General features: G+C 32.9%; 1 protein-coding gene across 19 annotated transcripts in view; it reads left to right on the forward strand.

The window, feature by feature from the left end:
• Positions 1-17,680, forward strand: part of Wdpcp (WD repeat containing planar cell polarity effector) — a 527,720-nt gene that overhangs the window by 425,222 nt on the left and 84,818 nt on the right. For all 19 annotated transcript variants that reach the window (XR_009224962.1, XR_009224964.1, XM_058572736.1 and 16 more), the window contains one exon: positions 8,494-8,596. Coding sequence is in view for 17 of the 19 variants with exons in the window: in XM_058572736.1 (XP_058428719.1) it covers positions 8,494-8,596 (103 nt within the window). In the remaining 2 variants the exon portion in view is untranslated. The remainder of the gene's footprint in view (positions 1-8,493; positions 8,597-17,680) is intronic.

A 17,680-nucleotide genomic window follows, 5' to 3' on the forward strand; every position in this document is an offset into this window, starting at 1 on the left:
GGCCTGTTTGAATCACAGTTGGGACAGCTGAGTGCTACACCTCAGTGCAGGGAGCAGAGACTTGAGGCAGTGCAAAGCAGTGAATGCTTATATCCTTTTGATGCCTTTCTTTCTTTTTTTTAAATAGTTTTTGTATATTTTTTTCACTTTTTTATTTTTATAAGCTATTCATGATATTACAATGATCTTGGCAATTCATACATCTGAATCATTGGGGTATAATTTCTCATTTTTCTAATTGTACAGATTGCAGAATCACACTGGTCATAGAGTCACCTATATACATACAGCAATCATAATGTCTATTCTATTCTGCTGCCCTTCCTATCCCCCCATTCCTCCCCTCCCCTCCCATCATTTCTCTCTTTTGATGCCTTTCATATCAATTTCTTTCAACAGTGTTTTATATCACAGATTTTTTGCCTCTTTTAATTTCTAAGTATTTAATTTCATTTTTTGGTATTATTAGAAGTGGGATTGTTTTCTTAATTTTTCTTTTGGATAGTTCATTGTGAGTATATACAAATGCTATTGATACTTGTATGTTGATTTTTGTACTGAAACTTAGCTGAATTTGTTTATTAGTTCTAATAGTTTTTTGGTAAAGTGTTTAAGGTTTTTTTTAATATAAAATCATTCCATTAGCCAAGAGAGAAATTTTCACTTATTCCTTTTCTGTAAGAGTGTGTTATATTTCTTTTTCTTGCCTAATTGTCTGGATGGTACTTTTAGTACTATGTTGACTAAACAACGTGAGAGTGAGTATCCTTCTATTATTACTACCTAAACTTTTCACTTATGAGTATGCTAATTGCAGACAGTTTGTTATCTATGGCCTTTATTGTGTCGAGGTATATTCATCCTATACCTACATTTGAGAGTTTTTGTCATGAAGAGATGTTTTGTCAAGTGCTTTTTCTGCATCTATTAATGTGATCATTCAGGTTTTGTTCCTCATTTGGTTAATGTGGTATATCATGTTTATTGATTTGCATATGTTGAACCATCCTTACATTCCTGGCATAAATTCCACTTGATCATGGTGTTAATGTGCTATTGAATTAAGTTTGCTAGTATTATTTTGTTGAGGATTTTTACATCTGTGTTCTTTCAGGATGTTGGCTTGTAATTTTTTTCTCTTGTAATGTTGTCTGGCTTTAGTATCTGGGTAATGTTTGCCTCATTAAAAAAAAAGAGAATTTAGAAGTTTCCCTTCTTTTCATTTTTTTTTTTGGAAGAGTTTGAGAAGGATTGATATTAGTTCTTCAAATGTGTGGTAGATTTCAGCAGGGAAGCCATTAGGTCCTAGAGTTTTCTTTGATGGAATACTTTGTGGCCATTTACTGGGGATCAAACTTGGGGCCACATGAATATCAGGAAAGTGCTCTAACACTGAACCACATCCCCACCCTTATGGGATAATTTTTATTACTGACCTAGTTTCATTACTTTCTATGGTCTGTTCAGATTTTCTGTTTCTTCCAGATTCAGTCTTGGTAGGATGCATGTTTCTAAGAATTCATCTCTTTCTTCTAGATTATCCAATTTGTTGATGTGTAGTTTTTCACAGTGGTATTTCATGATCCTATGCATTTCTGAAGTATCCATTGTAATGTCTTCTTTTTCATTTCTCATTTTATTTGAATCTTCTCTCTTTTTTTTTAGTCTAGCTAAAGTTTGTCAATTTTGTTTATCATTTCAAAATAACCATCTTTTAGTTTTATGGGTCTTTTCTATTGTTTTTCTAGTCTCTAATTAATTTATTTCTGCAATGTTACTTCTGCTAAATTTGAACTTACTTTGTCCTACTTCCTTGAGATGTGATGATGTTGAGATTGGGGGGGGGGGTGTTTATTGCTATAAACTTATCTCTCTGAACTACTTTTACAGCATCCTGTAAGTTTTAGTATTTATATTTACATTTTCATTTATGTCAAGATATTTTAAAGTTTCCTCTTAATTTCTTTTTGACCCCTTGGTTGTAAAGGAGCATGTTGATTAATTTCCATATATTTGTTAGTTTTACAAAATTTTTCTTGTGATTCCTGGTTTTATGTCATTGTGGTCAGAAAATATTCTTCTCGGTAATTTTCAGGCTTCTTAAATTTATTAAGGTTTGTTTTGTGGTCTTACATGATCTATCCTGGAGAATGTTCCATGTGTACTTGAAAGAAACGTATATTCTGTTGCTGTTGGATGAAATGTTTCGTAAATATTTGTTAGTTTCATTTAGTCTAAACTGTAGTTCAAGTCTGATGTTTTCTTACTTTTTGTACTAGTTGATCTGTACAATGTTGAAAGTTGTATGGTAGCCTATTTCTTACTTCAGCTCTATTAATATTTTCTTTATATAGTTAAACGCTGCAGTTTCGTGTGCACTGGTAGAACTTCTTGATGAACTGACCCTTTTAGCTTATATAAGGACCTTCTTTGTTTCTTTTTACAGTTTTTGACTTAAAGTCTATTTTTGTCTGATATAAATATTCCCATCTTCTCTCTCTTTTGATTTCCATTTGCCATCAGTATTTTCCCATTTCACTTTTAGTCTATTTGTGTCCTTAGAGGTGAAGTGAGTCTCTCATAGGCAGCACATAGTTGGGTCTTCCAGTCCCAATTCTAAATAACTAAGCACGTGGTAAAGGTCCACTATGCCTTAAGGGTTAGGCATCTGGCTAGGAATAGATACATGTTTTATAGAGTCTGAAGCTTATATAATTTGAGGAATTAAAAAATAAACAAACTAAAAATTTCAAAGAAAATTAGGTACTAGAGAGGACCTACACAAGTAAGAAGCTTAAGCTTCATTAGTTTCATGGTAATAAATATTACATAATAAAATCTATTATGTAATAATATATTCTATGATTATTTATTGAATATTTTATTAATAGCCTCTTGTTTTTATTCTCTTCAATGCTAGCCTGCTCAGGTAAAAGAACTATATACAGCCATAATATATTTGTGGATTTTATTTTCTTGATTCATTTAGAATATAACCATTTCCCACAGGTTTATGAATACAATGTAATTGTAAAAATACAACATTTAAGCTAGATTCCAAAGCTAAAGCCATCTGAAAATTTTTAAAAAATGAAGCTAAAAGATAGCCAACTGGGAGATGATGTAGATAACTGTAAATATCTTGCTCCAGACCCTGAAAGATTCCTGGACTCTATCAGCCTCAGGAACATGGAATTATAGAGATTTACTCTATACTGCATTTTGTTGAAGGCCACATTCAGATATGTGAGTGGTGAGGAGGTTAACAAGTAGATTAGCAAGTAAATAGACTAGTGTTTCCAAACAGAGTAAGAAATAAGACATTTGTGGTAGAGTCATAATATTGATCTAAGAACTGTCAAGGTTTTCCCTTTTCAAATTAATGACCCCCAGTTCCCTGTAACAATTTACAAAAGAGGAGAAATCACGTAAGTAATATAGAGTGAAAGAGTCAGAGAGACAGAAAATGTTCTGAAATAATTTGTGAAGGACATAACCTTATATCCAACATTTACAAGACTACTGAACACAAAGTACTCACACTAATAGCCCACAAATAAAACCATATGTGTATGGGTATGTTTCTTTTTCTCTGATTTATATCCCTGTATATTAGCCTTTATTATGAGTAAGTTTTCGATATACTGCATTATTTGTTTTGACATAAATTTTAAGATCAACTTGTTAAGGTCCATGAGAAACCTTGAAGGGGTTTGATTGGAATTCCATTGAATTTTACAGATTATCTGGGGGCCACAATTGATGTCTTTATGATTCATAGTCTTCCCAATTGTAAGCAGGTCTGTTTGTATTTTTTAATTTGTTCTAATTAGTTATACATGACAGCAGAATGCATTTTGATTCATTGTACACAAATGAAGCACAACTTTTCATTTCTCTGGTTGTACACAATGTGGAGTAGCACCATATGTGCAGTCATACATATACCTAGGGTAATGATGTCCATCTCGTTCCACCATCTTGGTCTGTCTATATTTTAATCAGTGTTAATTTTTGTCCTTCAATAGTGGTTGGTAATTTTTTTCTCAAATGTATCACATGTGTGTCGCTTATTTTCAGTGAAAAATCAAAGACATATTTCACTAGTGAACCAAAAACAGAAAATAACCCAACTTATTTTACAAGGCTAGTATAACCCTGATTCCAGTTGAAATATGGGTTCTTTCTGTAAAGGGCTAGAGAGCAGTCTAACTCTAAGTCATAGAATATTCTTAAGAATGTAAATGTGTTAAGAATATAGATGCAGCAATCTTAAAACTTTAGCTAGCTGAATACAATAATGTATATTTTTAGATTATTCCTAATTTGTCCAATGAATATAAAGGTCTGTGTTGAAAGTATCATGCCACTTTTGAATTAAAAAAGGAAAGCCCACATGATTATTTCAGTTAACATATGTTTAAGTTACGGCATGAGGACTGCAAATTTGAGATCAGCCTCGGCAATTTAGCAAGGCCCTTAGTAACTTGGTAAGACCCTGTCTCAAAATGAAAAATGAAAAGGGCTGGGGAAGTGGCTTGGTGGTTAAGTGTCCCACCCCTGTTCAATCCCCAGTCACCTCCCCCAAAAGATTTCCTACAAGTATTTGTGAATTTCAGAGTCTAATATGTTGTTGAAATACAGATTCTTTCTATAAAGGGCTAGAGAGCAAATATTATAAACTGTGGGTCAAGAGGCAAAACTAAGATTATTGTGTAGGTACTTATAAAATAAGAGAGAAATCAAATTTCCATAAATCTTTATTAATATGATTTAAAATATAAAAATTGAGTATACTGAGTATAGTTTTTTCTAAGTAAGGTCTGTGACTATGAAGAACAGAATTCTTTTAAGAGGAATAACATTGTTTCCTATCATCCAAATCAATTAAAATGTTCATTTGTTAATGCTGATCTACAATGATATTTCCCATATTTCACCTTTACAAATGTCTTTCCTCGTGCATAGTTTCTGCAAAATACTGATATCAATCTATGAGCATATGGTTTTAATTGAACATAGTCACAGATTGGAAGGCATTTTTAGAATTATATTAGCTAAAAGGCTAGAATGCCTTTTAGCATGTCATTACATTGCAAATCACTTCCAATTAAAGTTCCTCAATTGCACAGTTAAATGGATTTTGGAATATGGAAATTTACTTTGCACATGCATAGAGGTCTGAAAAACACTGCTGTAGTTCAAAATTAGAAAATATATTGCTGGGAATGGAGACATCACTTTTTTCTTTTTAAACTTTTGACAGTGAAGGCCTGACATTATTTGCAGTTCAAACATTAGTTGTCATTGAAATGACTTTATCACAGTATGTTTTACATGTAAGACTCACATATAAGCACTGTTTTGCCTTGTAACTTTTGCTTGAAACATTTTCAAGTCTGTAGCAAAAGCTGAATTCCAAGGCCATTCAAAGTTCAATACCAGTGGGTAATGTAGTTCTTCAAATATTTTCAAAATGTAAAAATCATTCTTGAGGGCTCTACATATACAAGGTCCATTGGCCATAGTTTGCCTCCCTCTGCTCTATAAAATCTTGACCACTTATATTACCAGTAAATGAGACTGTTTTCCCAAAATTGTGTAATCAATGAGTATTAACTTTCAAAAATTTATCCAACTTTAATATTAACTACTCTGATGATATGATCATTCTATACTGTATATATGTACTGAATTATGATATAGTACATAATAAATCTGTAAAACTATAAACTCCAAAATCATTTTTTTCAATTTATATATATTTGAAAAATAAGGTAATGTATCTTTTTTAAAGAGCTTTGTGATTATACATAGTAGTTAGTTTCATCCTGACAAACTTGTACATGCATGGTCATCTATTTGGGTTCATGATTCCCCCTTTTCCCTCTTGTCCTTCCTCCCCTCTCCCCTTCTCCTACCTCTGCACTACTAGGTATTCTTTCACTCCTTGATTAGTTTGTATTTGATTGACTATGTAATCTTATCTTTCCCTTCCCCTTTTTACTCTAGCTTCCACATATGAGAGAAAACATTCAACCTTTGAGTTTGAGTTTGGTTAATTTCACTTAGCATAGATATTCTTCAATTCAATTCATTTACTGGCAAATGCCATAATTTCATTCTTTTTAATGTTAAATAGAACACTATTGACTGGCATCTGGGTTGTTTCCATAATTTAGCTATTATGAATTGTGCTGTTATAAACATTGATGTGGCTATATTGCTATAGTATGCCAAATGTAGATCTTTGGGGAAAATACCCAGGAGTTGGGATAGTTAGGTCATGTGGTTCCATCCCTAGTTTTTTTGGAAATCATTATACTACTTTCTAGAATGGTTATACTAATCTGCATTCCCACCAACAATATACAAATGTTTCTTTTCCCCTGCAACTCTGCACAAAAATCAAATCAAAATGGATCAAAGACTTAAGAATTAGACCATAAACTTTACAACTGCTAGAAGAAAACTTGGTAAAAACTCCATCATACAGGTATTGGAACCAACTTTCTTAACAAGACCCCTAAAGCTCAAGAAATAAAACCAAGAATTAATAAGTGGGATGTCATTAAACTAAAAAGCTTCTGAACAGCAAAGGACATGATTAAGAACATGAAGAGAGAGCTTACAGAATGGGAGACAATCTTGGACAGCTACCCCTCTGATAGTAGATAGGATTAATATCCACAATGGGCAAAGAACTCAAAAAACTTTACACCAAAAAAAACCAAAAGAACAAACACAAAAGACCAATGAATATATGAAAAAAATGTTCAACATCTCTTGCAAATCAAAACTACACTAAAATTTCATCTCACTCCAATCAGAATGGCAATGATCAAGAATACGAACAATAATAAATGCTGGGGAGGTTGTGGGGACAAAGGAACACTTTTATATTGTTGGTAGGACTGTGGACTAGAACAACCATTCTGAAAAGCAGTATGGAGATTCCTTTAAAAAACAGGGATGGAACCACCATATGACCTACTATCCCACTCCAGGGTATTTTCCCCAAAGATCTAAAATGGGCATTCTACAGCAGCACAGCCATGTCAATGATTATAGCAGTACAATTCACAGTAGATAAATTATAAAATTAACACAGATGCCAATCAGTAGATGAATGGATTAAGAAATTGTTGCACACACACAATTTGACTTCTACTCAGCCATTAAAAAGAATACAACAGACACTAGTATGGCAGTATGTATAAACATGGCTATATAACCAATGTGATCCTGCAATCTGTACACATGGGAAAAATAAGAATTCATACCCCATTTGAATCAAATGTATGATATATGATATGTCAAGATCATTGTAATGTTTTGAGCAATCAATAAAAAAATGAAATTATAGGACTAAGAGCTGGGGTTGTGGTTCAGTGGTGGGACACTTGTCTAGCATGTGTGAGGCTCTGAATCTTGTAAAGTTGCACCTCAATAAATTGCTAAGGCTCACATTGAACTTGGGATCCACCTCCTCAGTCTTCTTTATTGCTGGGATTATAGGTGTGTGCCATAGGATCTGGCTCCTCCTAATATAGTTCTTATTTATCCTTCAAGATTTGGATCAAGGACCAGTTCCTCCTCTGGCTACAATCTGTGCAAATATGTGCTTTAACATCAATTTCACTTTTATGTAATTAACTTTTGATTTATAGCAATCTGTTATAACTGATGTATATTCCCAAACAGTGCCCAACACTTAGTAGGTACTAATAATTTGTTGACTGGTGAGTTAAAAATAATAGTAGTAGTATTAATAATATTAACAAATATGTGCCAGATATATTAAAAAATGTGTATAATATTCCTCATGTAGTTGTTGCCATAATATAATATAATATAATATAATATACAATTAAATTGTGAAGAAGCACCCTCAGAACTGGGCATGGTAGAGCACGCCTGTAGTTCCAGCTACTCAGGAGGCTGAGGCAGGAGAATCACTTGAGCCTAAGATTTTATCAGCCTGGGCAACATAGCAAGACCCTGTCTCTTTTTTTTTTAATATTTGTTTTAGTTAGAGGTGGACACAGTATCTTTATTTTGCTTTATGTGATGCTGAGGATCAAACCCAGTGCCTCACACATGCTAGGCAAGCACTCTTACCTCCGAGCCACAACCCCAGCCCAAGATCCTGTCTTAAAAAAGAAAAAATAGCATGGTGTAAAAGATCTCCCTCATATAGTAAATCCTAACCAAATATTTGTGTTTTTATTCCCTAATAAAACTGAGTGTGTCAGTTTATTAAAACATGTATTTTCCCCTTAAATGATGAAATGATTAAATAATAGCCTTTAGTTGTGACTTTGATCTCTAATTAAGAAAAATTTGTTTGCCCTGAAAAACAGAAATATAAGTACAAAAAAGAATATTCATTGGTCATATGTATTTTGTAATTTAAACAGGAAGCTTCTTCTTTTCAAAATCTCCTTTGTAACTTAACCAAGATTAATCTTTTATTTCACTTTATTTCCAAAGGATATCCATTACCTTGCCCTAGATAGGGGTGAATTGGCACTAGCTGAAGTGGCAAGAAAAAAAGCTAGTGATATTGATGCAGAATCAATAACCTCTGGAGTCGGTAAGAATTAATACTTTTTTTTAAAGTTCCTTTTGTTTTAATTCTTACTCAGAATCATTTCTAGTTGTAGGGCATGGTTGGTTAATTTGAATTGCTTTCTTTGTAAAGACAGTTAACTTTTTAAAAAGTTAAATTTTTTAAAAAGTTAAAATTATTAAGCCTTGACAAATGATATAATATCAATAAGTTGGAATTATACATGAAAATTGATAATTTGTGATTATGTAATCACTATTTAGCAAAAAGTAAAGGCATTGTTCTTTGCATAAGATTTGGGGGTGAGTTTATTATTATCATCAGTGCCATTATGGACCAACACAGAAACTTAACCATTTATACATAGGTCATATGTTCAAAGAATTCTCTCCTACGTGAGACAAAGCATTTCACATAGGATCAGGTTTGACAGGTGATTTGTTTTCTGTTCAGAAGCTGCTAGTGTCATTTTGCAGTGTAATATTCAAAGACAGATCAGAAGCCCAGATTGAATCTAAAGGCCAACTTAAACTTTACAATATACAAAAATAAAAGATTTAAAAGTATATCAGCATGAACTTCCTTTTTCTAAACTTAGTTTATCTAATGTCACTAAATCTGGCAGTAGTAATACTTGGACATCACAATTTCCTGTTCTTCCTAGTATTTCTTATTCTTAAATTACACAAAGGACCCTCAGAATTATAGTAAAATTGCTTCATTTCTCTATGTAAGTCCTATGAAACAAATATTTTAATAATATTCCCACTTTGTTAGTGCTTGAAAATATAATGAGTCACTACCCTGAGCAGTCGTCTTATACTTTGGGTGATGTTTGCTGCCAAATGGGCCAACTCTTAGCTTCTCTACAATGTGACCACCGATTCCACTGTTCAACATGGTAGTGGAGGGAACTCAAAGCCATACCATTAGCGTAGCTCCAGACCTGAACACTAGGACTGATAATTACCAGTAAGAGAATCATATTCTCCTTCCACACCTAAGAGTGTTGGAGATTGAGCACAAAAGATGCCAAGACTACTTTCAGAGCTCCATTTCTATGGAGCTAATATTCTTAATTGTATTCAGCGTGAGTATTCCTTATAATACTAAAAAGTTATTCTTACCTAATAGTAACTCTAGTTGGTCTATTGCTATATCTTTTTACTTACAAAGTCTGTGATGTGCCTCCTACTAATAAGATTAGTAAACTGGAGGTGGTGGCATATGCCTATAATCCCAGTGGCTCAGGGGGCTGAGGCAGGAGGATCACAAGTTCAAAGTCAGCATCAGCATCTTAGCAAGATCCTAAGCAACTTAGTGAGACCCTGTCTCAAAATAAAAGGGCTGGGGGTGTATCTCAGTGGTTAGGTGCCCCTGGGTTCAATCCCCCAGTACCAAAATAATAGATTATTAATATTTTATTATTATTATTTATTGAATGCTCCCTAAGGACAGATACTATTTTCAGTTACAGATAGCAGCACATCCTCACTACAATTCTGTGAGGTACATACAATTTATATTTGTTATGAGAAGTCACTTGCAACCAAATGCTGAAACCACACCATAGTAATAGGGATTATGATGTTATGGGGATACCAATATCCTCCATCCCCTTTCTTAGCCATTTAGGAAGACACAGCAAGATGTTAATTCATAATCATTCCTGTCAATTTTCCTGGGTCCTGAATTTTCCACTAAGGGATTAGATATAATTAATCTTTCAAAGCTATTTAAAGGGTAAAAGGGAAGGGGGAGAAATTACCATGAAATTTCAGGAAACTGAAGAAATGCTTCTATTCTTCAGAATGTATCTTGTGCCCCTATTCTTTAATCAAGTTACTGTAGCCGCTGATAATTACTAACCAGAAGGCTTGGTGTTCCTCCTTTGAGTCCTGCGTCATTTCTACCAAATATCTTTTTTCACTAAAGCCTTATGACCCAGATTACTAACAAAGATACTATTAGGTAACATCAGTAACTAGCAAGAGGTTAACTTCTTAGATAAATGTTCTGTCCCACTTTCATTCCAGAAAACTGGGTGACTCCCAGTCATACCAAACAGTGTTTAGGAAAGAATCTCTAGTTTTCTCATCATGGTCTAGTCCCAGCTTTTCATTTCAGCCTATATCATTCTGAGAAAAGCTAATTTCTCTCAAATTCCCTCAGTTTAACTCACTATTCTCTCAAACTTTTCCCAAAGCAGAGAGAGATTAAATTTTTGGCTTTCAAAGTGTTCTCTGATGTGAGGAAGAGACCAAATTGTAACATATCAAGAGTACTTAAGTAGTTCAGTCTAGACATGAGAGAATCTAAAAAAGTATCACATAGACTTGTTAACACAATTCAAAGCAAGAGTTGCTAAAGGAAAAGCTCAATGATGACTATCAATGAAAAATATGTTAATATTTTCATTTGAAGCATAACTAACATTCATACAGAAAGTACACAAATCATAAGTATATGACTCCATGAATTTTGACAAAGAGAACACATTCTTATAACCAATATTCAGGCTAAGTACATTACCAGGACCCCAGAGGTCCTCCTGTAACACCTTTAAATCCTATACCCTTAGCCCAACTATCTAGACTTCTTAAAAATTAAATTATTTATTTATTCTAATTTGTTATACATGATGGCAGAATGCATTTCATTTCCTATTGCATATATAAAGCACGATTTTTCAAGTCACTGATTGTATGCAAATATTTTCACACCATTCATGTCTTCATAAATGTACTTCATAACATTCCACTATCATTCCTTTACCCTTGTTCCCTCCTTTGCCCTCCTTCCCCTTTGCCCTATCTAAAGTTCCTCCATTTCTCCCATGCTCCACCCACCCATTGCCATTATGATTCAGCATCCTCATATCAAAGAAAATATTTGGCCTTTGGTTTTTTGAAATTGGCTAACTTCACTTAGCATTATATTCTCTAACTCCATCCATTTACCTGCAAATGCCATGATTTTATTCCCTTTTATTGCTGAGTAACATTCCATTGTGTATATATGGCACATTTTTTAATCCATTCATCTACTGAAGGGCATCTAGGTTGGCTCCACAGTTTAGCTATTGGTGCTGCTATAAACATTGATGTGGCTGTGTCCCTGTAGTATACTGTTTTCAAGTCCTTTGGGTATAGATTGAGGAGAGGGATAGCTGGGTTAAATGGTGGTTCCATTCCCAGTTTTCCAAGGAATCTCCATACTGCTTTCCAGATTGGGTGCACCAATTTGCAGTCCCACCAGCAATGTATAAGTGTGCCTTTTTCCCCACATCCTCGCCAACACTTATTGTTGTTTATATTCTTAATAGCTGCCATTCTGACTGGTGAGATGAAATCTTAGAGTAGTTTTGATTTCCATTTCTCTAATTGGTAGAGATGTTGAACATTTTTTCATATATTTGTTGATTGATTGTATATCATCTTCTGAGAAGCCTGTTCAATTCCTTGGCCCATGTATTGATTGAGTTATTCTTTTTTTGTGTGTGTGAAGGTTTTTGATGCTTTATATATTAGAGATTAGTGCTCTATCTGATGTGCTTTTAGTAAAGATTTTCTCCCACTGTAGGCTCTCTGTTCACTTCATTGATAGCTTCTTCTCAGCAAAAGAAACAAAGATTTTCTCCCACTATAGGCTCTCTGTTCACTTCATTGATAGCTTCTTCTCAGCAAAAGAAACATTTTAGTTTGAATCCATTCCATTTATTGATTCTTGGTTTTAATTCTTGTATTATAGGAGTCTTATTAAGAAAACTAGGACCTAATCCAACATGATGGAGATTTGGGCCTACTTTTTCTTTCATTAGGCACAAAGTCTCTGGTTTAATGCCTAGGTCCTTGATCCATTTTGAGTTGAGTTTTGTGCATGGTGAAAGAGAAAGTTTTAATTTCATTTTGTTACATGTGGATTTCCAGTTTTCCCAGCACCATTTCCAACTATCCAGACTTTTGTAACACAAAATAAAGTTTTTATAATAGTTTTACAGTAGTTTCTAACAGTTGTAATTCTTTCAGTCTTATAGGTGTGTAACAATATTCCAACATATAAATATGACAATTTTATTTATTCTACTTTTGATGGATATTTTGGAGATTTCTGACTTTAAATGCAATATATGAAATAAACTACATATATTATGTACATAAAATATCAAGTTTTAATATTTGATTGTCTACCTTTTATTATTTTGTTTCCTCTTCTAGCAGTCTTGTTTTATTCCTGGTATTCTGGTCATTTACACAGGATAAATTATATAAAACTCACACCAGTCAACCATGCTTTTATATGGCCTGGTAAGGCAAAAAAGATATTCAACTTTGACATGTTTGAGTGTTTTATGATTTTAAGCAATGATGATTTCAGGTAGAAATATCTGGGGTATTGTTAGTCTTCAATTTCCTATTCTCTAATATATTATGTGTTATATTATGTTAAATATCAGAGATAAATGTTTAAAGTTTATAAAAATGTCTTGTGTTTCTGAGTATTCACTTTGGTACTAAATGTATTACTTCACCTTGAGAGACCAATAGCTTGTGCCTCAGTTTTCTCATTTTAAAAGAGATGAAAATATTAGTACCTATGGTATAGATTATTGTGGGGTTACATTAGTTAATTCATGCTTCAAACAGTGTCTGGCAAAGATTAAAGCACAGTAATGGCTAGTGCCTTTAAAAATAAAAATGTGTATTTGTAGTAATAAACATTCTTGAGTGATGAGAGATCACACCTATAAAATACAGGTTTTATTGGTTCTTCTTGATTAGTCCTTAATTTAATTCCTATATGTTTTAAGTTTTAACATTATGTATTAAATATGGGATATAATAAATCATTTGTGTCAGAAAAGTATTATGGATGGACATCCAGTAAGATTTTCCCTTAAAGATTATAAATTTATAATTGTGTCCTTTCCAGTTTAACTGAGAACTCAGTCTGTAGTAAATACAAACTATAAAGTCAAATCTGTCCTCTTCCACTTCCATCTTTGGCCAAGGCTTAATGAGCTTCATTGGTGATGGTGCTGTAAGGCCAATGATAATATTAGGTATGGAATATTCTAGGCGACCACAAAACACAATCACTTAACAAAGAAATAATTTTATTTCATTTTTACATAACAATCTTGGGGTATGTTCCAGAACTGGTAAAGCATGCTAGCTATTAGGTTACCAAGGTTCTTCTACCTTGTTGCTTCTCATTATTAGGATATATAGCCTTCATCTACATCACTGAGGAAGTGCATCCTAGTCTATAGAAAGGGGTAAAAAGGAGGAAGGTAAACTTTTCTTGCCCAGAGTACAACCCAGGGGTTGTTACACATCACTTGCTCATATCCCATGAGGCAGAACCAGGTCATAAGGCTACACTAACTGTAAGAAAGTCTAATAATATCTTTAGTGGAGTGATCATGTGCCCGGAAAACACTTGTTACTGAAAAATCAAAAGCCATGTTGAGGGACAGCTAGCAGTTTATCTGTAAGAGTTATTTGAAGAATAATATTTAGGAAAAAAAACCCAGGGAAACAATTTCTTTCATATAATCCTTATATGCAGAGAAACGAAAATGTAAAAGATATCCCAGCTGCACTTAATGTGGCTGTCTACGCATTTATATATTATGAAATTCTTCCAAATGTATTATATTGCCAAATACATTTATTAAATATAATCTTTCAGAAAGAAACAATGTTATAAAAAATCTGTAACTTTAAAAGCTGTAGCTTTATAAGTTGCCATCTCCTTTTAAAATGTATTTGTGGCAGGGCATAGTGGGACATGCCTGTCATCCCAATGGTTTGGGAAACTGAGGCAGGAGGATTGTGGGTTCAAAGCCAGCTTCAGCAACTTAGCAAGGCCCTAAGCAACTCTGTGAGACCCTGTCTCTAAATAAAATATTTTTAAAAAGGTTTGGAGATGTGACTCGGTGGTTAAGCACCCTTGGGTTCAGTCCCCAGTACCTAAATAAATAAATATATTATTTAAAAATAAAAAATAAATATATATTTGAATTTCTGTTATAAAAGCCTATTCATGCTTAATAGAGAGCTTTAGACAATACACTATAAAGGCTACAGTATAAAGATTAACCAGTGATAACTGAAAAAATCGTTGTTTACTTCTTATTTCTATGCATAATTTAATAAAATTGGAATCCTTATTTTCTTTTTTGTTACCCAAGGGCATAACATCAACATAGTCCCATGTTTTTTAGAAATCATTCAGACATTTGATTTTGAACTAAGTTTTCTTCCTCCTAAATGCCTTTTTGGTTTTACTATAAAATCGTGGTGTGATTGTAAAAATGTATAGAAATTATATCCAATAGATGATACATGGATGAAGGAAAAATATTTGCTATCTTACATTTAAATTATAATATTCTTTCAAGATTAAGCTTCAAAAGAACTTTTAGCTCTCCAAACAATTTAAACTGTGGCTAACTACCTCCTATACTGTGTTTGAGAGGGGCATTATGCTACCTGTTTGACTTAGCAGATATATTCATGCCAGCCTACTTTTGGCTTCACTTCACCTATCTTCCTTTATTATGACATGGTGTCAGTTTTGATCTGTACCTTCCTACCTCTAGGCATCTTTGTCTAAAGACATAATTTGAAACCTTTTATAATTATAAGCACATCAAAGACTAACTGGTTTGTTTGGCTGCAGAGATCTACACAAAACTAAGACTTGTATAACTTAAGAGGTGTACAGTTTTCAGTGACATTCCTAAGAATGCCATGATTATTAAATCTTTTGTTCTGTTCTTTGTGGTGATATAATGTTGTCCATCACGGAATGTGACATATATTACCAATTCTTATTTATCATAAGTATTGATTTTCTCTAAACTAGGTATTTCTTTTCTTGGGAAACTTTTCAACCATTTAAGTATTATTCACACATTTTTGAATTCTGAAATACTAGATAACTATCTTCTAAAACAAGGTGACAGTTTTTCAGAATTCACCCAATCATAAGTTGACAGTTACTCAGCAAAAGGTAATAGTGTTTTTCTGTGGAGAAAAGTATAAATGTTAAACATTTAGGCTGTCATTAACTCTACTTTTTCTCCTTTTGAGAAAGAAATCAAATGTCTAAAATCTTCTCTGCTTTACATATTAGTTAGACTAATAAAGAATACTGATTTAGGACAGAAAAAGCCACACTTAAATTTTTACAAGTAAACAATGAATTTTGCTTTAGGATTGGTTTATAATAATAATACTAACTAATGAAAGTATGTAGTTAAAGAATAAATGGAATATATATTAATATGGGTAACCTGAAGTATAATAAACATCTTCTATTAATAATTCCAAAATGTCGGGCTGGGGATGTGGCTCAAGCGGTAGCGCGCTCACCTGGAATGTGTGCGGCCCGGGTTCGATCCTCAGCACCACATACAAAGATGTTGTGTCTGCAGAAAACTAAAAAAAATAAATATTAAAAAATTCTCTCTCTCTTAAAAAAAAAATAATTCCAAAATGTAAATTGACAGAGTCACACAGTAACATGGTACAAATTTTAAGAACACTAAGATGGTAGTCAGGAATGCTAAGTTCTAGTGTTGGCTAACGTAGTCAAGACTAGTCATGATACTTAAAAGTCACTTTTGGGGCAGGGGGCAGTCTCAGTTTGCTCATTTATATTAGAAGAGTCTTAGTTTTTTTCCAGCACTAAAATTGTATTCATATGATTAGCTATGACAGGACAGAATTCAAACTAAGACACTATAAAATTCTAGCCAATGTATAACTGCTAAAAAATTTATTTATTCATATCTAATAAAATAGTACAGACCTATGTGGACAAAAAATAAACTTGAATATTTTCCTAGAGAACTTCTTTAGAATGCCTTATTCAAGATATTTTTTAATTAAATCCTCTCAAAAAATGTAACACTAAGGAATCCAAGGAGAAGAGCTGATAATAGAAATAAGACTTTGTAAATAAACTGAATGGCTTCACATTATTACTTAACAAAAATAATAAGTTATTAAATTTTAGAGCTGAATTTGGACTTCTTACAGCTGTTTTACCTATATATAATTCTCTGTTAGAATCTGTATTAATTCTGAAGATAATCTTATGCCCCTACCATGTCCCCAGGAAATTTCAGTTCACAAATTTTTCTTATATAGTTGGTATATAAAATTTTTAAAACCATAAACTTGCTTTAGCAAAATTATGATATTTACCTTTTTCTTTACTATTTTACTATTGTAAAAATGACTTTATATAACCATAAATCTGTATTCTCAAAGGGTATTGGGGAAGAATCAGTTTTAATTGTCACTAGATTCTGAAGGCTTAAAGAAAATAAAATGTCTTACCTTCCCAGATCTAATCATACTGAAATACTTTTTGCTATGCAGCAGAATTATTTTAAAGCTGACTTATTTCCGCATTTACTGCATCCATACATACATACCTTTCAAGAAATACAGATGTCAGGAAGTATTCCAGTGGTACTTTGAGGCTGACTTTTATGCCCTTGCAAAGCCCAATTTTGTGTAACTCTTCCCAACTTCAAGTTCAATGACATCATACTGATAGCTTGCAATCAATCATGGCAGGAATATTTAACCATGAAAACTAACAAATTTTAAAAATTGTTTTGTTTTGTGGTGGGGAACAAATTGTTAATCACCTAAGAGCACATCACTTGAGGTAATCCCAGGCCATGGTTCCAGAAGGCCAAGTCAGAGAAAAGATCTATAAGTCTTCCTGATTCTGCAACAACCAGAACTGCAATTGTGAATATTCACATATCCTTCAATTCCTAAGGTATAATCAGAAGAATAAAAGAGGAAATAGGGTCCATATCATATATAATTTATTGTGTCTTTAAACCAATATAGCAGTATTGCCTAAAAGAAATTAATGCAAGCCACATACAGAACTTTAATATATCTAAGAATCATCTCATATTAGATGTTAAATTTTCATTACAAGTACTTTGTATTTGGATATCACAAAATTTACAGTTAAAGAAGTCATTTCAGATACACCAGTTGTTTCACATATTCTTAAAATTAACTGAATATCAGTTTTGATTCTAAAATATAAAAATAAAATTTAAAAGTC

The sequence above is a fragment of the Marmota monax genome, unplaced genomic scaffold (genome assembly GCF_021218885.2).
Source record: "Marmota monax isolate L192 unplaced genomic scaffold, Marmota_monax_Labrador192_F-V1.1 WCK01_AAM20220418_F8-fsc00015, whole genome shotgun sequence".
Taxonomy (NCBI): domain Eukaryota; kingdom Metazoa; phylum Chordata; class Mammalia; order Rodentia; family Sciuridae; genus Marmota; species Marmota monax.